This window comes from Cryptomeria japonica, chromosome 2 (genome assembly GCF_030272615.1).
Source record: "Cryptomeria japonica chromosome 2, Sugi_1.0, whole genome shotgun sequence".
NCBI lineage: Eukaryota > Viridiplantae > Streptophyta > Pinopsida > Cupressales > Cupressaceae > Cryptomeria > Cryptomeria japonica.
In genome coordinates this window covers 628073005-628098146 of record NC_081406.1, presented here as the reverse complement: position 1 = coordinate 628098146, position 25142 = coordinate 628073005, and the positions used below count along the sequence as shown (strand labels likewise).

At 35.3% G+C, this 25142-nt stretch overlaps 1 protein-coding gene across 1 annotated transcript in view; it reads left to right on the top strand.

The window, feature by feature from the left end:
• LOC131078659 (glycerol-3-phosphate acyltransferase ATS12, chloroplastic) overlaps positions 1-17366 on the top strand; it is a 92713-nt gene extending 75347 nt beyond the window's left edge. The window contains exon 12 of the mRNA XM_058016404.2: positions 16934-17366. Coding sequence (XP_057872387.2) covers positions 16934-17125 — 192 coding nt within the window. The 3' untranslated portion in view covers positions 17126-17366. The remainder of the gene's footprint in view (positions 1-16933) is intronic.
• Positions 17367-25142: the final 7776 nt, after the last annotated feature.

The window sequence follows — 25142 nt, the reverse complement described above, 5'->3', positions numbered from 1 at the left end:
ATAAGGAGATGCTGATGATCATTTCATTTGATCATCGGCACAAGCGATTTCCTTCCTCATTAGCAGTGATTTTCACCAGCGAAAGGCGACTTTCTTCTTCAGTCCATGTGAATTTATCATCATCAAACAGTAGGTGGAGAAAGATCAATTGGACGAGGATTATAAGCAATAACATTGATCTGTAATTGAGGAGACTAGAACCCACTAAACAATTCTACATGAGCTCCTACATCATCTACTCACTTGCAAGGGTTTATGAATATAAACGATTGACATATAGAGGCCTAGGAGGAGAGACAAGGGTGTGTGAAAGCTACACACAATTGTACTTCCACAACAAGGCACACTTTAGGAGGGTGAATGATGCTTTCTCCATGCACATAATAAGAACAGTGCAAGGTGGCATCCATCAGAGGCTCTCCCTACAAGCAAAGGAATTAGTAGAGAAATATGGAGCTTGGTTCATTCAATACCCCAAGTTCACCTACATAAGGGTTGAGGGATGCTCATCTCCACTATACAAGCTTCCACAGTATCCCATGGACAAAATGGTATTGTTAGAACTATTGAGATAGTTGGTCACCTACGACAAGATTCAAAAGATCAAGCATAAGGCTGGAAAAATGCGCAAGGTTCAGATTTTTCTTTCTAGCTTTCCTAAGGGTCCTAAGTATGTCACGTTTTGAGTCCTAAAATTTAAGGATTGTTTTCTCATATGTCCTATAAACATGGAAGGAAGTTGCTATGGCTGGAAGAGGTAAAGAGCAGCTTGGTAACATGAGGAGAGAATATAGGACAATTCGATGACTTGACTAGTTGGTTGAGTAGATCTAGGAGAAGGTTGAAGGTTTCTTCAAACAATTGAGAAAATTTAGTAGGGCAGTCTGAAGACTTTTTCAAGTGGTTGAGAGCATCTAGGAGGAGGTTGAAGACTTCTTCAAATATTTGAGAAAATTTAGGGGGTGGTTTGAGACTTTTTCCAAGGCATTTCCAAGAATCTAGGAGTTGATTAAAGAGCCTAATCAATAGGGTAACAGTTGGGAAGACTTTTCTTCATACAAACTACTTTTTGGAGCTGATTTGAAGGCTAAAACATAGCAACAAACAACTTGGACGCCCAAGGAGGATTGACCAAGCAAAATCAATGTAACACGTCTTTCTTGTCATTTATTTCTCAGCATATGTTCCTTTGTTGGAGCAAGTTGTTGCAGCTATAAAGCTCAACCTTTGCTTCATTTTTAAGTTAGTTCTTGCTGCTTTAGGCTGGTATTGTAACTTGAAACAGGTTCTTTCTTGCTTATTGTGTATTGTAACTCATATTCAGATATGTACAACTGTTGTAAGCACCTTTTTGATTAATAAAGCAAGCGTTTACTTTCTCTAATCTTGTTTTGTGTGCCACATGGATGAATGATGTTTTTCTAGTGATTCGTATGCCAATCCTTCAATATGTCCTTATAGTACCTTCATGCAAAAATAACATGTTTTATACAGGTTATAGTTTGTGTTATGGCTTTCATCATTTCTTAGTTTTGAAAATTCAATCTTTTCCTTCTATGAAGTCTAAAATATTAACCTTACTATGAAACAATGATGTATAATCATGTGGAGCTTGAGTTGTGTGAGAAAAAATTTGTTTTTGAGACAAATTGTGTTAAAATAGAATGTATAGGTATGAAAACTAATTTGGTGCATCACCACTAGTTGTAGGTTTCATTTTATGCAATTTCTCTTCCCTTTTCCCAGCAAACAAGTAGTCTAGGTGATAGTTCCAAGAAGAACCAGCTTTCTCTGGAGATTCACTCCAAGTTTTGGGCAGCCTGTAGGTCTTGTAGTGTTTCTATGTTTCAATAGATTGCTGAATTCTAAGTTTAGCAGAGTGTAAATCTCATTGATTACACCAAGAATAATCTCAATAAGGTATTTGATATGAAGATCTTGAGCTTTTGCACTATTGTCTAGGCTTAGAGGTATGACAAACTAATCACCATATTTTTGTATCTAAAAAAAAAATGCCAAGAAATTATTTGAGAAGTTTAGAATGATGGATTTCAAACCCATGTCTACACCTATGGAATCAGGATTGCAATTATCTTATTTTGATCCATCTCCTTAGGTGAATGCAACTCTTTATCAACAAATGATTGGAGGTTTGAATTATTTGACTTATACTAAAGAAGATATCCGTTTTGCTGTTAATTATCTTTCATGATTCATGAAAGAACAAAAGATGTATTATTGGAAAGCAGCAAAAAGGGTCCTAAGGTATTTACATGGTATATAATCATGGTTTGGAATCTAAAAGGAATGACCAATTCTTCTTGACATGATATACAAATGCAAATTATGCAAGTTTTGTTGCTGATAGGAAATCCTCATCTGGATTTGTTTTCTTTTTGGGTTTAGGTCCCCCATTTATTGGGTAAGTAAGAAGCAAGACATAGTTGCTCATTCTTCAACAAAAGTAGAATATCATGCAGCATGTGCAATAGTTTGTGAAGCAGTTTTACTACCTCATCTTCTTCGAGTTTGCCACCAACTCCTCTAATCCCACTTACCACTTTAGTTACCCAATGTATGTAGCTATCAATATTCTCATCTTTAGTCATCTTTAGGCTCTCAAATTTTCTTTTGAGATTTTTGCAACTTTACTTGCTTTGTCTCCTTGTCTCCTTCATATATGCTGCTGAGCTTCTCCTAGACATATTTGGCACATTTGTAGTCCATTACCTTCAAGAGTTCTATATTAGACAATCCACATATGATTGCATTCCTTGCCTTTCCATTGTTCTCACGCATATGGATTTCATCCAGAGTAGTAGGTGGTGTAGAGGGAGGAGTATAACCATCTACCACAGAGTTACAAACCCCAAATGGCAGTGAGTTCAAAAGTAGTAGTTTGTGCCATCAAACTTGGGAGTCTTGTAGGATCCATCTTGTGCCATCCTTGATCTGGATTTGCCTCAAGTTAAGCTTCTTCTAGAGGAACTTGGCTCTGATACCAATTGTTGAATACACCTCAAGAACTGGGAGGGAGGGGGGGAGGGGTGAATCGTCCAGACCTAATATTTCAACTTAATTACTTAATCCACAAACTCTTTAACCTTGATTTTATCATCAGCAATGAAAATTTACGTGAAAAACCCAAACAAGAAAAAAAACCACAGTGAGAGTCAACTCACAATATATGAAATGATTACAATATAGTAGTTTTGAGCTCATTGCCAAGAAAGTGCACTGTTCTTGAAGGGCCTGCAAGCTAGAATGCACAACCCTAGGCAAAGATTCAAAGCTTGCAATCTAAAGATCACTTCTCCAGAGCAAGATACAATGAATATATGAATCAACAAGAAGTAGGCTATATGAATTAACAAGAAGTAGGCCTTCAACAATACTGCCTTCGACAATCTTCAAACATGAAGCTGTCCTTGAATTTGTCTTAAATGACTACTCCACAACAATCACCACGCACTGAATTTGTGACAACTGACTTTTACAAATGGCATAATCATGTAGTTGCAACATACTACTTTTTCCTTACACACACTAACACATCCACACTCATTCACACATTCAACATCAACTTGATCTTCTATATATATCGTCTTCTTCATTGCAAACATTAACTAGGTTGGCTAGAACAAAGGACAAGCATAGGTCCTATCAAATCGACTACCAAAACTTTATTGTGATGAAAGTGTTTCAATCTAGGAGATAGAGAGGACCTAAAACATCTTAACACTTCTAAGTAGGTAGGAACAATTTAGACGCTATCATTCATCCTCCAATGTTGGGCAACAAGGTAATATGTAGAAATACCAAACAACATACCACATGCTGGCCCAAAACATATCTTCCAGATGAATGAGATCAATGAGGATCCGAACACGCCAAGGTAGGACCCAAAATCAATGCAACATAAACTTCTAAGCAAACAGAGACATCCAAGGAGTCATCGCATGCCAAGGAACCACACTAGTTGACCAAACCAAAGCAATTACCTTGAAATACAAATTCCAATCACCATGCGTCATCAAATAGATCTAGAAATATAAGAATGCCAAGATGAACATCCAACAACACTCTCAAATCCTTCCTTCACTTCTTCATATCAAGATCATATTGGCACAACATAACTGATACTAAATACTTCATTTCAAAGAGCCAAATAAACACAAAATACAATATCATTACTCACAGACCATAACACCATCTGATAATTGAACTAAGACACATCAACAAACGTAAACATGTCCTCCAAGCTGCAACACCAGAAACATCAATGCAGAGAAATGGGGAGCATTTCTCGGATCACTTCTCACAGAGAACCAGACTGTTAGCCAACAACAATTACTGACCTGACTAGCTGCAACACCAAGAACTTGAAAAGATAGGAGTGCAATGTCCATAGAGCATACACATTATGTCCAAATCCGCAAGACCATATCTACAAATGCATAGGAATGTAGAGCATTCTTCTGGGCACACATCAATACATACTTATTATACCAACTTGCTCCATCAGGTTTCCAGGGACCAAACTGTTCTGGAAACAACACCTTCTCATATAATACATCATTTTCATTATATTGTGATGCATCTAATCCTCATCTTAATATTTTAATCAACAAACCATTATTGCCATCAATATTGCCAACAATCTCAATAGAGTGAAGAACTCAGTGTAGACTTCAAACACCAAGGAGGTGGACATCCATAGACCATTTGCAGCCAATATCCATTGGTTGCTCTCATGAGCCTCTTCATACTAGTTAAGCGAATCATAATGACAACATACAAACAATAGCCAATGCACTCTCATCATCTCATCCTTAATGATCTACTCAACCATACATACAAATACTCCATAGAAGCAATAAATGGCAAAAACTCATGAAAATCGCAGAGAATGTCGATTTATTCTCCAAAAAAGGAAGCTAAAATTGTTGACATGCAGTCAATGTTTTTTTCTGATTAAAACTGCAGAAAATGCATTTAAATTGCGCTAGAAATTGCGATTTCACAAGCGAAATGGCGTGCAATTAAACAAATTTAATGGCACACAAGTATTCCCACGAACCATCCCTAGAAACTTAGGGAAAAAATTATTTATAGATGTGCCTTGACAATAATACTTCCATCTGTGAACGTGGGAGTTGGGAAATCATCTGAAGGAGCAAGTGAGCGAGCTCTCTACATCTGTGTCGTGAGTTTTCTACCTGCATGCCGTGAGTGTTTTCTGTGTGTGTGCGGTACACATTTTATTTGTAATTTTTTTCATTGTATCTGTCTTTCAAATGTTTGCCGTAAAATGAAATTATATATTATACAGTAAAAAATTCTAACTATTAAAAGTTTATATGCATCTCCATGAGAGTTTTCTATTTTGTGCGATAAAAATCTCGACCTAGTATTTATTCTACTAATGTTAAACTTATATTTATAATTTATTTTATTTATAATTTTCTATTAATTTTTTTATATGCATCTTGTGAGAGTTTTCTACTTGCGTACGATAAAAATTCCAACCTAGTATTATTTTTTTAATGTTAAAATTTAATTTTTAAATTTAGTTTATCTATAAATTTTTAGTAATTAATTAGTATGTAAATTATTTATTTATGTAAAATCTATTTTGTTTTTAAATAATAAAAAATTATAAAATAAAATAACTTTTACATGAATAAAATAGTTACTATAGAAATTTTACTCTAATTATTTTATTTTTTAAATTAATGAAAAATTATAGTGAGTTTTTGCCTACATGCGGTAAAAATTCCAACCCATATTTATTTTATTGGTGTTAAAAGTTTTGTTTCAAATTTATTTTATTTATAATTTTTTATTAATTTAAAAATAAAATAATTAGTATTAAATTTCTATACTAATTATTTTATTTATGTAAAAGCTATTTTATTTTATAATTATTTATTATTTAAAAACAAAATAACTTTTATATAAATAAATAATTTAAACATTTTATTTATTAATAATTTTATTTATGTAAAAGTAAATAACTTTTACATAAATAAAATAATTGATGTATTTTTTTTTTCATTTATATAAAAGTTCTTTTGTTTTTAAATAAAAAAAATAAAAATAAAATCTTTAATAAATAAAATAGTTTGAAATTTTTAAGTATTTTTTAAAACAAATCTATAATAATTATACTTAGAATGGTTACAAATTATACTTATTAATTAATTGTCTTGAATGAGATATTTTAATCTAGGGTTGGATATTTATTATTGTATTAATTTTTCTTACAATTAATGCAATAACGGTTGAGCTTAAAGTTGGTAATCAATTTTTTCACAAAAATAGATGATAGAACTAGTAGTGCTTTTGAGAATCCTTCTCTTCTTAATCGATTTTAGTAATCCATGATCAATTTTTTAGCAATTCATAATCAATTTTTTTTTAACATGCAATAGTGGAAGCTATGAAATAATATAGGGTTATAGATTCATACTCATTGAAGTGGACAAAAGCACATCCTTGTTGCTAGCTGATAGCTCAAACCATGAAAAACTAAATTGAAATGCTTTGACAAATCTGTTGATTTGATCATAATGCCATGTCAAAAAGACTTTGCATGGACACAATGCACACTAGTTTCAGGTACAACGAAGGTTAAATGCAATTGGTGTTTGAAAGAAATAATTGGTGGCATTTTTCGCTTCAAATGGCATTTGGCGAAGGAAGTAGGACTTGATACCACTAAGTGCACTAAATGCCCTGTAGATGTCACCTTTCAGGGAAAACAAGCTCTTCTTGGGATTTCTAAGGGTAAGGCAAAAAGGGCAAGAGTTGGGGTAGAAGTAGTTTCTAATTCTAATGATGTAAGGAGCAATTGTTTGGGTGAGGAAGGTGGTGCACAACAGTATTTTAGGGAATTTGGGTCAACACCTCCTACTAAAGCACGTGGCCCAAACATGGGTGGAGGAAACATTAATTCTTTCTTTGCACCTCATACTACACCAAGACCACAAACTTCTTTGGAGAGTATAGGATGGAGAAAGAATCTCCATGAACAAGTAAGAAAGGCGATTGCAGACTTTTTGTATTACTCTAGCTTGCCATTCCATATTGGCAAGGTATGGTGGATGCTATTTCGGGTGCAAGTCTTGGGTTTCAAGCCCCATCTTACAAGACATTAAGGTTTACCATGCTCATTGACGCAACACAAGATGTTAACGATGTTATTCATGAGCATCAATTAGAGTGGGCAAATAATGGTTGCACCATTATGTCAGATGGGTGGATAGATAGAAGGAACCAAATCCTTGTCAACTTTCTTGTGTCTTGTGATATTGGCACGATATTTTTGAAATCGATGGATGCAACTGATACAATGAAATCAACAGTTGCATTATTTGAGATGTATGACCTAGTGGTCAAAGGTGTAGGGCCACAAAATGTGGTTTAGTTTATTACAGACAATGCTGCTACTTCTGTTGCTTCTGGGAGACTCTTGACAAATAAATACCCCTCTATGTTTTTTACCCCATGTGCAACACACTGCCTTGATCTAACCCTAGAGGATATTGGAAAATTTGAATGGGTTAAGGAGGTATTGCAAAAGGATCGCATAGTCACAAAATTCATCTATAATCACATGAGGGTTTTGTGTATGATGTGCTCTTTCACAGAGGGCAAGGAGCTAGTTCGACCAGGTGTGACAAGATTTGCAACACATTTCTTTGCACTACAGATTCTTTGCCATCAAAAAATGAACTCAAAACGAATCTTTGTTTCAAATGAGTGGATGAAGTCTGGGTTCACAAACCAAGCAGATGGCATAGCAGTGGCAGAGTACATGTACTCTACTAGTTTTTGGGAGGTAGTCGAGCAAGTTGTAGACTTTTTAGAGCCTCTAGTAAAAGTCTTGAGACTAGTGGATGGAGATAAATCCTCCATGGGTTATTTGCTAAGTTACCGGGTTCGCCCTTGGACCCCCCTGGTACTGGTCTTGGTTCGAATGGGTCCCTGGTTCGGGTCCGGTTCGAACTAGGCTAGACGAGGGTTCGAAAAACCTAGAGGTGGTTCGAACCTGGTCGAAACCGGGTTGAACCCAGTCGAACTCGGGTGGACCTAGGTCGAACCCGGGCGACCCAAAAAAGCAAAATATATGCAAAGTTTAATTTTTTTTTGAATTCCGCCTTCTAAAAAGTGAAACTTATACCCTAAAAGTGACTTCTAAAACATTATATTCACTCATTTCACCTCATTTGTGTTGCAAACAAAAGTTTTATGAGAGCAGGTTGAAGAAAGGGTGAACAAAATTGGCTTCCAAGATCAAAGAGGAGGAGTTGAAGACTGAGTTTTGAAGCTTCAACAAGTGTTGCAGCATCATTTCCATACATTTTCAAGCTTCCATTGGCTGCAAGAGGTAGGTTTTTTAACATTTTTTTCCAACAATTTTTGTTTCACAAATTGTCAAACATGAAACTTGATTTTTTTTTCATTATTTAGTTTTTGTTTTTGAATATGTTTATATTATTTCTTGCCATATGAACTAGAATGGCATCTACATCTTCCTCCATTGGCAATGAACAAATAATTGCAAAACAAAGAAATGATCCAAATTCTTGCTTATGGAAGTATGTTGAAATTGTAAAACTACTTCCAGGAGGTCGGGGATTCTGTTGGAGATGCCAAGGATGTGGTATTGAACGTAATAGTTCATATTATCGGGTGGTAGGCCATTTGTGTGGAATAAAAGGAAGAGGCATCAAAAAATGCCCTGGAAAAGATGGTAAACCTATACCAGATGAGACAGTGATGAAATATATTAGGGAGCATGAGGCGGCAGAAGAGAGAGAAGCCCGTAGATTGAACCAAACCGCATCAAAGAAAACAAGGGGAATGCAAGCCCCTTCTAATCCCAATATTGTAGTAGAAGACCATCCCTTCTTTGCCACAAATGAACCTCAAAGTGAACCACCCTTGACACGTAAAAGAACAAAGGGGCCTTTAGAAACCGCATTCCAAAATGAGAGTAGAGACAATGTTGACGAAGATATAGTAAGGTGCATTTATGCAAATGGGTTGTCTTTCAATGTTGTTCGCTCCCCATATTGGAAGCAAATGATAAAAAGTGTTAATGAGGCTCCAAGAGGGTATAAGGGCTCCAGTTATGAGAAGGTACGTGGAACATTATTGGAGAAAGAGGTGAAGAGGGTTGAAGATGCATTGAAACCCATAAGGGATTCATGGGTTGAGTCAGGTGTAACAATTGTTTCAGATGGGTGGAAAGATGCTAAAAACCGTCCCTTGATCAATGTCATAGTGCTGTTCCCTAAAGGGGCAATGTTTTTGAAAGCTATGGATTGTGAGGGCCAAATAAAAGATGGCCAATTTATTGCAGAAATTCTCATCTCTGCCATTGAGTCAGTGGGACCCCGCAATGTTGTCCAAGTCATAATGGACAATGCAAAAAATTGTAGAGCTGCTGGTTTGTTGGTTGAACAACGCTATGATCACATCTTTTGGACACCTTGTGCGGTACATTCACTCAATCTTATGCTACAAAGGATTGGGCAAAAAATAAAATGGATCAGAGATGTGTATGCAGAGGCTGAGGACATCCAGATGTTTATCACAAACCACCACATGTCTCAAGGGGTTTTTAGAACCTATTCGAATTTGGAGCTATTGAAGGTAAGTGAAATAGTAATTTAATTTTACATTTTCTGATTTTTTTAATTTTCAATGTTCATAATATCATTGTGTAAGCTATATTGTGTATTCTTCTTTAAAGTTTGGCTTTTTTAAAATCATTTGGCATTAATTTGTGTTATAGGTTGCTGAGACCTGTTTTGCATCAAACACAATCGTCTTAAGATGAGTTGTGAAAGTTAGAGTGGCACTATGCAATATGGTGATCAGCACCAATTGGACTGTATGGAAGCAAAGTAGCATTGAGAGGGCAAAAAAAATTAGGGAGAGAATATTGAATGAGAAATGGTGGGATCTTGTTACATATCTCCTAACTATCACTGAGCCCATCATGAACATGATTCGCTATACAGACATGGATAGGCCTTGCATAGGTGAGATTTATGATGGCATTGACTCAATGATTGAAAAAATAAAGGTCATTATAAATGAAAAAGAGAATGACCCCCGGGAGAAATTCTTCAAAGAACTGGAAGTAATTATTGTAGAAAGGTGGAATAAGATGACCACTCCTTTCCATCTTCTTGCCTATGGCTTGACACCTAAGTACTATAGCAATCAGTTTCTTGATAAACCAGGAAGGATTCCACCATGGAGAGATCTAGAAGTATCTGATGGGTACAAGGCAACACTTCTTAGACTATATCTTGATGATGATTTGTGAGATTGTTGTTACAAATGTGTTCATAGAATTCACAAATGGGAATGGTTTGAGTGTTGATGCACTTCGTCATAGATCCAAGAAGGATGCTCATAGCTGGTGGTACTTCAATGGCACATGCTTCCAACACCTACAACCCCTCGCTATAAAAGTTTTATCACAAGTAAGTTTAATTAATTAAAATTTTAAATTTACAAGTTTTAGTTTATTTATAGTTTACTTTGTCATCATAGGTTGCTAGTAATTTTATTTTTATTAATGTATAACTTTAATTGTTTACTTTGTCTTCATAGGTTGCTAGTTCATCTGCTTCAGAATTAAATTGGAGCACATACTCTTTCATCCACTCAGTAAAGCGCAATAGGCTGTTATCAAAAAGAGCGGAGAATTTAGTATATGTGCATTCCAACCTACGTCTTCTTTCACACAAACAACGTGACTATACACAAGGGGAAACGAAGATGTGGGATATAGAGCCAGAGCATACTGATTTGGATGCTCCCGCTTCTCAGCTTCTTGCATTGACACTTGATGACTTGGAAATCGAGCCAACTTATAGTGCAAGTGCAAGTGGCATTGGCTCATCTAATGTCAATGTCAATGAGGAGGAGGAGGAGGAGGAGGAGGCTGAATTAGATGATTCATTTGATGATTAAACTTTAGATTATTGAAAGTTGAAACAATGATACTTGAATATTTTGTCATTTTGATATTAAACTTGATGTATATGTTGCTATGATTACAAGCTTATGTTTGTTTTGTTGTTTATATGATGCTATGTGACATGCAAATTTTAATTCATGCTTATATCACAAATATATATATATATATATAATTTACATGTTTTTGTACTAACAAACCCAAACGAACCCAAACCCCTTTTCAAAATTTTGCCGTAACGGCGTACTGGGTTCTTCGAACCCGAACCGGTAACTTAGGTTATTTGTATGAGGCCATGGATAGGGCCAAGGAGGCCAAGGAGGTGATGGGGAGTAGGATGGAAAACAACAAAGGTAGATACATGCTATTATGGGACATAATTGATAGAAGATGGGATCGACAGATGCACTCCTCTCCATGTTGCGGGATACCATCTCAATCCAACATTGTCCTATATTCTATAACTCCTCATTCAGACATGATGATGTTGAGGTCACATAGGACTTGTTCATATGCATGGAGAAAACGTTTTCAAACCTAGAACAATTGCATGCAGCTATGGCAAAGTTGCCAATGTACAAGCAAGCAAGGGGGTTTCTTTCCTCTAAGGTTGATGTGGAAGGCAAGAAGATCTTCCAACTAGTTAGCTTCTATAAAGTTATAAACCTTTAACAGTTTCTCTATTTTTGTAAACATGACCATTAAATGTGTTAAGATTTTAAGATATTCTTACATGATATCATCTCCAATTAATGTGTTTTTCAGCGCAATAGTGGGAGTTTTTTGGTCATGAAACCAAAAATCTTAGATGGATGGCAAAAACACATTTTGAGCCAGCCATGTAGCTCATTCGCTTGTGAGCATGCTTGGAGTGTTTTGAACACATACATTCCAAGAAATGCAACCACCTAACACAACAGATGAATAACTTGGTGTTTGCTCACCACAATCTTTGCTTGAGCTAAAGAGAGCTCAAGGTTAGACTTTCAATATACTAGGAAGTAGTTGAAATTGTATTCATTATGTATTTCACTTATAAGAAAAAGTCTAATTCATAAATGGACAAAAACAGGTACTATTGAGGACGACAAGCCAATTGACCTTGATGAGATCGATCTAGAGTCTAAGTGGATAGCTAATGATGATGAATCTCTTGAGCCTGAGGATTTTGAGATTCGAACGGATGCCAACTTGAATCCTTGTGATATTGAACAAATAAGGAGAGGCTTTTACTCAGGAGCTTCAACATCAAGACCTCCTACTCTCTAATATGTCATTGGCTACAGTTGATTTTTTGGAACTTTGTACTTAGATTATAGGCTGAATTTGTACAGAGTTACAGACTACATTGTAATTGACATTTGGTCAATTGTCACCATCTAGTTATTATTTATGCTATTGTGGTATGTTTTTTGCAATGTAATCAATGATATGAATAAAAATGTATTTTCGACAATTCATGGGATAAACTCCGATAAACTATCTATAATATTTGCTCTCAATATCTCTGTGCTATGGAAATGTCCTTAATTTGAAAAAAAAAGGTAGTTTTTGACTATTTCTCTACAATTTTTTACGTTTTTTAAGAAATCCGATTTTTTGCTGGTTTTTTTTCCGATTTTTTCAAAAAGAACTTATACTTTTGGTTTGCCGATTTTTTCCCCAAATGATTTTTGCTGCTATGAGATACTCATGTCAGTCACAACACTAATGCCAACAAACACTTCCTCAACAACAGCAACAATACTTTACTCAACCAATCATCTCATCAATGACCACAATAATCCAGGACAACATATATTGTCAGATGTTAGGTTGACATCAATGACAACACATATTACCAACACCCACTACTAAGAGTTTTTTACAATTTATATTATTCAGAATCAATACCAATTCAATACAACATCTTTGGAAACTTTTATAGAGTCTTAATCTGTAGCATACCCTCCTTCTACAATCGCTCTAATTATCACACACCAACAATGTGCAAATGTCCTCAATGTCTAATACACAATTATATTCATGGGAATACTACCTACCTTACTGTTTAACCAACTTGTTGAATACCAAAACTCATGCAAGCATATTTTGGCCATACATAACATCATCATTTGTAAAATAACACTAAGTATGACATCTCCACATGGATAATCACCTTAAACATTCTACCTCTGCTCCACTCTATGAATTATTAGTTACAACCTTAACATTGTGGGGATGAATACTTGTTTCCAGTATAGCCATTTAATTACTGCACTGAAATGTTCTTGAATGTTTGCAATTATCATAAACAATCATGCGCAGACTAATATTGATATAACGTGTCTATCAAAATTCTGCTATAAACTTGCATATTTCTCAATGTAAGTTCAAGGACATTTCATCAAACAGTTAGGGAACATGGTGCCAATTAATAATGATTGTGTTAATGGACTAGAATCAGCTTCAACTATATTGAATGCTAAAGGACATTGTCACAAACATTTGTAGACATTCAATTATTCATGGACATTTTTGTCAAATAATTGCATGCAACCTCCTTCACAGGCAATTTGTCAAACAAATGGATACCACTCTATTTATTTGACTTACAAAGTGTAAATGACTAATGAGTATATTGGCAGCTGAGTCCCTTTAACAACTTCTCATGCATATGAAGATGTCACAAACTGCTACAGCACTCCATAGTCAAAACAATTGACATGCTTGAATATGAATTAATTATGCAGGATAATAACCTTCTGTAGTTGACTGGATATGTAAAATGTATGATATTATGACGAGCAAAGGGTTATGTACAATCCAGAAGGTTTTAGCACAGTCCCCCTTTAGGGAAAATAATTGCTGCCTTGAGTAATATGGTATGATAATTTCAATTAACCCCAAATTGGTATGACAATGTTTGGGATTAAAATAAAATATTTCCCATAGTAATAACAATTTCATTAACTTGTAAAATATGCAATGATATTCAAGCTTCACAAATTTATTATTTATTTACAAATTATTAATAAATTTACCTCAGCACAATCTCAACTGGAAATATATTTCTCTACTTGAGCACAACCAACACAAACTCATTACCAAACCCTACAGAAACAAATGGCACAAACGCTTAGTATAACAGTGAACTCTGTATAAATCTCGTCGATCAGCTAGGTGGGTTTCCATCCACAAAATTGATGAACAAGATGATTTGTGTGCTTTAGTTGAAGAATGAACCTGGTTCAATCTCCCAAATAAACAAGGTTTCATAAAATGTTCAGAATGAGCTTTCTTTCTTGTAAATCCCCTTTTATAAGCATTTTTTGGAATAATAAAATATTATTATTTTTGCTCTCTTATTTTCTCTCGAAAAAGTCCTTTTTTAAATAATTCAATATAATTATATAGGTTGACTTTTAATTTTACTGTTTTGACAACTCAATATTTAACTATTTAATTATTTACTTCTTATCCACACATCTAGCCAAAGTTTCGGAAAATATTAAAATGGACCAAATATGAATTTCAACCATGCCAAAATATTATTGAACTCTTAGGAAATCAAATCTTATGAAAATTGGTGCTTTCCAAAAATAGCAAACTTATCTAAGAAATGTGGAGAGATCTCAGAATGTCAAAACCAAAGTTGCATGGACATGGATACGTTATCGGATACAGATACGGCCATTTTTTAAGACCCCCAATATGGATACGGTTGGATATTTCATTCATAAAAAACCCATACACATATATTTAACACAACTTTCTAAGTTATTAGAGGGGTTTTTCATTAGTTTAATCGCAATGTAGACACATAATTGCTACATACATAATTATAAGTTGATTAAAAAATTTACAATATGCAAAAAATAGCTGAGTTGCATTGGAAGGAACCCAAAATAATGGGTCACTGAAATAAAAAAAAACATTTCATTTGTCTTCCTTATTTGGTGCAGGTTAAGAAATTAAAAAATTGCATGATTGAAGTTTTTTTAAATAAGTTAAGGATGATTTATGTCAAATTTTAAAAAAATCAAATCACACTACCACACACGGTTGGAATATCAAGGTTTTTGGGGCACATGTTGGTATGGTATCTGACATGTATCCGGGCCGTATTGGATATGGATATGGGGATACATGTGTGTCCAGGGAGGGGCAGAGGTGTATCCGGCTGCTCTGGTCAAAACTGCATCCAGAAAGTACCTTTGGTTTCATCTTGATCTCCTGAACTCACTGTCACTGTCAGAATTCCTTTCTCGAAAAGATTGGTGCTCTCCAAGAAAGTTGGAGTTCTTGAAGATACTGGAAAAGCCATAGCAAGTGGACATTACAAGCCAACACTACTAGCTCCTCGCTTGTGGTAGCTCACCCTAACTTCTTTGAACTACTTGCAATATCTAATGCCATCTTGAAGTACATTATCCTGCCCTCAAATCATACTGCATGAATCCCATGCATTTGTTTTTGCATCACTAGTCATGCTCTAGAAACATTAAACACATGTAGTTGTTAGTTCTTCCAAACACCTTGTGGTTGCTGCCACAACGCTGCTGCATGTGAATCAACATATATATTGTACCGTAAAACCTGCAACATCATCATTGCATGTAAATAGCAAATTCTGCTGTACTGCAATATCTGAAAACTCACCACAGCCCACTGCAAAGTATTCTGTATATCTTGAAGTACATTATCCTGCCCTCAAATCATACTGCATGAATCCCATGCATTTGTTTTGCATCACTAGTCATGCTCTAGAAACATTTAACACATGTAGTTGTTAGTTCTTCCAAACACCTTGTGGTTGCTGCCACAACGCTGCTGCATGTGAATCAACATATATAATGTACCGTAAAACCTGCAACATCATATTGCATGTAAATAGCAAATTCTGCTGTACTGCAATATTTGAAAACTCACCACAGTCCACTGCAAAGTATTCTGTATATAAACTCTTCAAGGACTTATTGTAGGTGATTATCACCCAAGTCTCCACAGAAAGCACTAGTAATGTTTATAGTTGAGAGATAGGTGATGCAAAGATCAGCCTTGGCACTTGCATCCCAAGCTTGCTTCCAAGTTGGCAAAACTTTGGATTCAATAATGCCTCATAAACTACCAGTTTCTGATAATTTGACCAAGGGTGAACGCAAATCCCCCATGAACTTCTAATTGAGGTCCCTTTCTTTGAGAAACCTTTTGTACAACTTTTCCCAAAGAGAGTGAAATAACGGAGTTATCTTGTTTGAAATAGCATCCATCAGATTTATTGGATGGGTGAAGCCGGAACTTATACTATCAAGTTGTTTTCATAGATTAACTTGTAGCATGTTCTCAGACTAGTCATTCCCGTAAGCAGAGTTATCAGATTTATAGAAAGGCTTATAATCCCTATTTTGCAAGGCTTATTTGCTTGTTCCATCATCAAAGATGAGAGCCAAGTAAATGAGAAATGATAAATTGAGAAACATTTTAGTGCTTACAACTCTGGGAATGTAGTGCACCAAGAAAATGTAGCACTGCTTATCCATACTTGCACTGCTTCACCCTTTTTTTATTTGCCAATACTGTTCACCAAGTCACCTCTTTCTGTTAGTTCTATTATCTCTCCTGAATCTCTGTTCTCTGTGATTTCACAGATGTTGATGCCATAGAATAGTCATATAAAAAAAAATTGAAGACATCCTGTCAAACATAGTCAGAGGTTTTCCATTTGTTTTGAGGTTAGAATGAATTATCCATGCACTCCATAGTTCATACACTCCGTTGGAAGCAAATTGTCTACCTCTTTATAATGTAAAGAGAGAATTGTACAAATCAACTGCTTTCAAGCTTTAAATTTTGTTCTGATATTTAATGTTTGATGTATGTTTGAAACTGTATTTGTTAGCTATTAGAAAACCTTAGTGATACTGAAGATTTTTTGATTTCTTGTTTCAGGTAAAGGAAGATTTCTCAAAAGCTATATATGATACAGTTGTCATGCATTACAATGTCCTCAAGTCTGCCATTTATGGAGGCAAAGGGGTGGATGCTTCCAGTTCCTTTGTCAGCCTTTGTCAACCTTGGATGCATTCATCTGCAGCTTCAAACTTTGAAAAGCTATCGGATTCTTTCCATCTTGGCCACTAAAGTGCCAGCCTCCTGTACCAATTGTACTCTGTAAAATATAACATTTGATAAAGCAAATTTTGTACAATAATGTGTTAACATAGTAATGAATTCAAGGAGTTGGAGTAGAATGAGAGCCAAATTATATATTTTAAGGAAATGTTTGTTTATTTTCTAATCTTGTAAAGAGACGCACATGCACTGATTCATTCCATTGAATTGTCAAAACCAGTAATTTTAAAAAATATCTTCGGTTTGTTCAGTGTTTGCTAGTACTTTCTGATTTCATGAATTCAGCTAAGGGAAAACCATTGCCATCCCATGTCTCGTATCATGCAGTTACATGGATTTTATGCAGACAGGCATGCTCTTAATATGTTAAAGTTTGGACGATAAATGATGTTGGTCTGTATCTGCAGATGTTTTGGGCTGTACGGCTGTTGGCATATTCTATTTCATGCTATTAATAAATTTTGGGCCTAGTTACCCTTGATTGTCGTGATACTTCTAACAACATTTTTGCTCTATCTAATTGGTTGGGGCATCTTTAGAAGGTTGCCAAGATAAATATTATTAAACTTTTGGGTTACATATTTACTCTAGTTTCGGAGGAAATATTCAATTTATGGAAGTGGTATATTCTGCTTCACAATTACTTAGACCTACATTTTTGATGGTTAGGAATTCGAAAGCTATCATGCCATAGATAGGGCTGGCCTATATATAGAGGAAGGGGGCATCTGTTTTGCTTCTCTGCCTCTAAAGATAGGGGTAGGTCCTCTCCAGCCTACCAATTGAGAGCATAAGTGCCACAATGGTTGAGAACCTCATCCTCCTCTCCTATTGGTTGAGTGCCCCTTGAGGTGCATGGCGCTTGAAGTTGGTAATTTATAAGCTTAAATTTAAAGCTCGTCATTAGGGTGAAGTTAAAACATAAGCCTGCATAGGATCTTATATTGTTAGGGTCGTTAATAACTCTGCTATGAACAAGCTTTCAGAAAACAATTTCTATTAATTATTAGCAAGTGGTGGAATCTTGTAAAGTCCAGTCTACTTGCAAGACACTGAATTTTGTTATGGTTTTGAAATCTAGTGTCTCATTTCATTGTATCTTATTTCAGCAGTTGGTGTCTGGCTGATGTTCAATATGAGAGGACGGAATCATATGAATGCTATTCCATTTTAACTACTATTATTATTGTAATGGTGGGAGGTTCTCAAAGAGACTGGTACCAAGGAAAGGATTGAAAAACTTCACCACTTTAGGTGGATCCTTCAGAGTTACAAGAGTAGTATTAGCTGCCATATTTGTACCATCTTTATATTTAAGTAACATGGGAATGATGCCCAGTCAGATGAAGTTTAATCATGGGCTTCTTAGAGAAGGCTCCACACGTCTTGTTTTCGTTTCGATTAGTTTGAAAGAAAACTCGCACTACTTACCCCATTGATGCTCAATGGGTTTAATCATCTATCTCTATGGAGTAAACCAAATGAACTCTCACAGGTCTTTTGAAACTAAATTTAGATGGCGTTTCTTGTGAAAATTAAGTTCTTTTTGGAGTAGACTGCATCATATAATATCTGAATGGAAGTTTTATTTGTGGTGTATCCTGGAAGCTACACACGGTAGCAAATACTGAAGTACAAGCTAATGCACTTTGGTAGGCTCATCATCATCATCATTTTGGTGACAAGAATTTGCTAATAGAAGATGATTCAATGTTATCCTAAATTTTTTGTAGAGAGAATACTACTAGTTGGAAAACTGAAAATATACAATGTTTAGCTTGCTCTATTAGTCTTTGGATTTTTTCTTCAAATCCCTGCTTGAGAAGAGCTAACGGAGTGAAATTTCTTGGCTAATCAATCCATCAACTCTGTAATGTCCCTACATTAATGTTTCATAAACATCATTATTACCATTCTTTTCTTTGCACTTAACATATGTATTAATGATGGAACAATAATTTGTAGATCAATTATTAATATTAAAATTAGGTATATATTGTACTACGAAATAATATTAAAAATATTTACCATTTAACATTAATAACATTGTATTCTGAAATAATATTAAAATATTTACGTTAATAACATATATATTAAAAACATACATATTAATAACATTGTATATTAATAACATAATCGAATTAAAATGGGAATCAGTGCTTAAGGACCAAAGTTCCCAAGTCTACCGGTCAACAAGGACAGAGATGTCCCTTGGCCAAGTAGACGTGTCTCTCTGAGCAGACATACCGAAGGTATATGTAGACGGGCAAGCTTCTACCACAGACATGGTGGAAATATATCGAAGGAAGAGGATCGCTGTATAGGTCACGGTGCATTGGCATAACTGGGCGATTCCTTGGTAACTATGATTCCCTTCCTCACTGATGTGTATGCAACTAGTAATTTTATTTCTGTTCTATCACTCTGTACAGTACAATTCATTTTTGCAGACTTAATAATAATAACAACAATAATAACAACAATGATAATAATAACAATAAGAACACCAATAAGAATAACAACAACAACAACAATAATAATAATGATAATAATAATAACAATAAAAAGAATAACAATAATAAGAAGAATAACAATTAGCAATTGCATCTTGGTGTGCAATGGGTACATCGATGAGGCATGAAAGATGAATAAGAAATTTTTTGGGTCTATTTTTTGCATACATTTGTGTACTGCATCTTGGTGTGATGTTGTTGTTGGACTCTAGTCTCGGCCAAGGCCGGAGGTTTTTTGGATTCCACTCTTTAAGTAAGTAAACATATTCTAATTAATTCTAATCTAATTACAAATTTATATAATTATAACCTAATCTACATAATTAAATTTTTTAGTAATATTAATAATAAAAAGTGTAATTTTAAATCTAATTTTTATTTTTATTTTTTTAATCGGTAAGAGGCCGAGGCCAAAAAATTTTATTATTCATTTTTGAAATTATACATAACTCCACTCATGCAGGTGCTGGTAGGAAAGAGTGGAGTCGAGAAAACCTCCGGCCTTGCCTGAGACCATAGTCCAACAAATCTCTTAAAAAAGTTATAGTATTGATACATGAAAACCTCGGGCCAGGGTGATCAGGTGGGAAGGTTTTTTTTTTTCCTTCCCTTACAAGCCCAAAAGTAATGTTTTCAGTAGCCATATAATCATATTCCTCTTTGATTTTGGAGTTGTTCTTTAGTTATTTAGAGTCGCTCCTTAATTGCCCATGATAACCTGTTAGGCCTGCATTGTCAGTTACTCAACACTTGGCAATTTTGTTAGTGTCATCCGGACATTTATATTATTTGACAATTTATTGCTAGATACAAACCCTCAAGTTATTTCCAAAGCAAACATATCCACTAAGATTATAAAATAATAAAATTTAAGAGATAGAATTGAAGTACTGATTACGACTAGGATAGAACAAGATTGCCCAGAGATCCTACCAACCAAAAAATCCTCAGTTTTCCAACTCTTGTTTATGCTCTTGGATGTTGTCCTTAATAAGGGTAAAATCCAGGCTACAACAACAAGAGTAGGAAAAAGGAGATTCAGTCAATCCAGCCTACCTTACCTGGTAGTTTTATAGCAAAAGGAGATGACTGAATGGATGGCTATTCACAATTTGCATGTTAGCCACATAAAGTTCACCGACTTAAAAAATGACATGGAGATATCAAAATATAGAAAACATCGGCAGATGGCATTAAAACTTCAGCAGGTGTCCTTTGAAATAAATCAAAGTAAATACCACTAGTATTATACATCCAGATGCTTGTAACTATCTAGAGTATAACTGTTTTAATAGCAAAATGCTGATGTATATCTATATAGTAGATATTCCTTCATGCCCATTAAGTCACAGTAATTTGAAGGATTAATATCATACTAATTTAGTGTCTTATATGTTACTTAAGTTTGTTTTTAAAGCTTCGATACTATTTGCTATCTTAGCCCTGGTTTCTGTTAACTGTAAATTGTACCCTGTTTTACTTAGAAGTCTGCTAAGATCACCCTTGTGATCAGATACTTAGGTTACAATTTAAGCCAAGTCCTATAACTCTGTATTAATATAAAAAATGGAACCGGGCTCCCCCAGAAAATAGAGCCACATCATTCCGCCCCAAAGGACGAAGAAGAAGCCATTTCCTCCTCCAGAACCAGACCCTCGGCGTTGAGGAAGTCCTCAAACCATGTAGGTTTAGGAGGGGGTCTCACATGGAATAAGAAAAGCAGAAAGTTAACATTTCTGTTGATTACCTCGATCCTTTCCGCGGATACAGGCTCACCATCCATGGAGATGATAGGGAATCGAGGCACCGACCTATTATTCCGAATGAGAATGTCATAATTCCTCGGCCGCGAAATAGTCCCTTCATTGTCAATATTGACTAAAACCCGCTCAAGATCGCCCAAAATAGAGGCAGTGAAGACCTCCCTGCACAGAGCACTAGTATCTTCATGATTTTTGGTGGAACTCATAGTCACAACGAGAAACATGGTGGCCACGTCCGTGTTGGCCCTGGTTCTGTCCGAATTTGTGAGGAAATCCGGGCCCAGGATGTTCTCAACTGCATCAATCACCAAGGTGTGAGGGAGACGCATAATGCGCTTGAGGCGGTCACGAGTGATGGCCCCTTCAAAGGCCATTTGTCTCTTTGAACTACAGAGTTTAATCAGGGCATCCATCGCCTAAAATTCACAACACGGGGTCTTAGGAAAACTGCAGAGTATCAACTTGTAAGAACTGAAGCTAAGGTTGGTAGCCGAATGATTTAAAAGAGCTGAGTTAGCTCATTCTGAAAACATTGACGCCAAAACTCCACTTTGGAAGGATTTCATTGGTTACCAAATAACACATATCCTTGAATGATGCGCCGACTGAGGTGAAATCGAGTGGAGGAGCTCGAAATAATTTTGACAGAAGAGCAAGCGCGTACGCTTCATACTGGAGCTCTGACATATCATAATTATTAAGACTACATGGGGATCTTGCCATTTTATAATGTTAATTAATCCATAACTATGGGTTATCTAATCCATAACTATGGGTTATCTAATCCATAATTTGGGTGTCACGGATTGCACAATTAATGATCGGCCTCTGTTTTATGAGTAAAAGGACGTATAGGCCACTGATAGAGATACTCGAGATTTTAAATGCAGAGCTTAATCATTTGTATTAACTGAAAATTTCTATATTTGTTTTTTGGTTGAGATAGAGTACATTTCTAGCAGGAAAGTGTTTATTAATTAGTGCTATTTACTTCGGGTTTATAAATTAGATACACTATTATCTAAATAAGAGTTTTATTTTTTCTATTTTTTCTTCTCTTTTTTTTAAAAAGTGTGTAAAATCTATTTATTATTATATAAGTATCTAAAGATATTTAAAAGAATGTTTACAGTTAACAAGGGTAAGTTTTGTTATTTATTTTGCTATAATTGTGAGTTTCGGGTAATATGGATATCCAAGTTAATATATATGGTAAATATACTTATTTATAAATGGATTATATAAATACTTATATATATATATATATATATATATATATATATATATATATATATATATATATATATATATATATATATATATATATATATATATATATATATATCCCTCCCCATATATATACATACAGGTATCTATATAGTTCAAATGAGTGATTTTTTTAAAAATTGTTTGTTATAATATATATATATATATATATATATATATATATATATATATATATATATATATATATATATATATATAAGCATGAATAAGATGATGTTAGTATGTGGATATGAGAATATATGATTTTAATTATATGTCTATATATATTAATAATTATATATATAAATGGAACTGTATATATATACAGGGATTGATAGCTGTGTTTGATGACTCGTCTTAGTCATAGAGGCTTATAATCAGCTTCTGCTAATATAATAGCCACTAGTTAAGGGTTGATGTTGGGAGCTACATGAATTATTGTCTTGCCATCAGCTCCCATATTGGCGAGGGAGTCAGCTCTCCTATTGCCTTCCCTGTAAATGTGGTTAAGGATGACCCTATCAAATGTTTTTATGTTTGTCAAAATTTTTGCCAGGGAAGCATTTAGTCTCCAATCAGGCATAAACCCTTTTCTAAGGGCATTGATGATAATAGCCGAATCTCCTTCAATGACAATCCTCTTAATATTAAGCATAATGCCTAAGTTTATTCCTGCATCAAGTGCTTGCATTTCTGCAACATTATTTGTACTTGATCCGCAGGGAAGAGCCATAAAGGCCACCTCATCCCCATTTGAATTGTGGAGGCAGCAGCCCAGACCTGCCTTTCCAGGGTTACCCCGCGAGGCACCATCAAAGTTTAATTTAAACCAACCACTGATAGGAGGGATCCATTTACATTCTTTGTGAGATAGCTCATTTGCTAGGGGACCTTTACCAATGAAGGGGGGAATCTTTAGACCTTTCCATCTTAGTCTCATTTTTTCATCCCAGTATGACATATTGATGTCTCTCTGATGATTTAGGTTTTGGTTATTTATTATTTCAACTATGGTGGCTTCAATTTTATTGATTAGTTGATACCATTGCATTTTGCTGTCTTTGAAAATCCTCCTATTTCTCTCCTCCTTCCAAATTTTCCAAATCATAATAGATGGGGCAATGATCCATAAATGTTCAAACATGCAGCCAATGTTCCGGATTGGCCATGCGTGGAAAAGATCCAAAATATTATTAGGAATGGGGGAATACCAGATCAATTGCTTTCTTAACCAGCCCCATCAATTATGAGCGTAATCGCATGTCACCAAAAGGTGATTAGAAGTCTCTTCATCCTTTTCACATAAAGGGCACCTACTCGGTCCTTCATATCCAAGTTTCCGAAAAGTATCAGAAGTGAGGATTCGGTTTTGAATAGCCAACTATGCAAATAGACCTGCTTTCGGAAGGCACCTTTTATCCCAACACAAAGATAAGGGTAGATTGGAGCGAGGGATATGATTTTTATTTAGCATGTGTTTGTAGCCCTCCTTTGTTTCATATCTTCCCTTTTTAGAGCCAACCCATATCAATTTGTCAGAATCAGGAGTTAGGGCAATATTTCTTGAGGCCAGGATCTGAGATAGGAAGGATCTCTCCTGGGCCGGAATATCAAGATGCTTCATTGATTTCCATCTCCATTTTTTCAGACGCCCTATGCTAAATTCTTCAATGTAATCTTTTACATGAGTACCCTAGAGTCCTTCAAGGGTGGGAATGATTGAGTTGAAATTAGGAAGAGTGTTGAGGGGGGGGGAAGGCTCCCCAGGAGTCTCTCCAAAACATGGCATCTTGCCCATTGCCAATGCACCAAGTTAACTTGTCAGATATGATGCTTCTACATTCTAGCATGAAGTTCCAGATTCTAGAGCCCTTAGGAGGGTGAGCAGTCCTAAAGATGCTTATAGGATCTAGGTTGTGCAGATATTTGTTAAAAAGGGTGTTGGCCGATTTAGCGTTGGGGTTAGAATACATCCGCCATACTAACTTGGCCCCCAACGCTTTGCTCTGGATGAGAAGATCTTTGATACCCAAACCTCCCATTTCCTTGGGTAAGCAAATCTTGTCCCAAGCAATCAGCAGATGTCTAACCTTGTCTTCAGAACCTTGCTAGAAAAAAGTCCTTATATGTTTAGTAATCTCCTTCCTCTTGGAAGCAGGAAGATCCATACATGAGAGTTGGTAAATAGGCATGGCTGAGAGGACTGCCTTGATCATAGTGGCCTTCCTTGCAGAGGAAAGCCATTTACCTTTCCAAGAGGATATTTTGTTTGTAATCTTGGTCACAACCTGATTCCAGAGATTGGATGATCTAGTGCCTTTGTCTATGGGGAGACCCAAGTATTTACATGGCAATTCTCCTGCTTTATATTTAAGGATTTTTAGAATTTTTGTTCGAAGTTCGTTATTTGTGTTAAAGAAGGTTATATTAGACTTCATAGTGTTAATTTCTTGACTAGAGATGCTAGTGTAGTTATTCAAGATT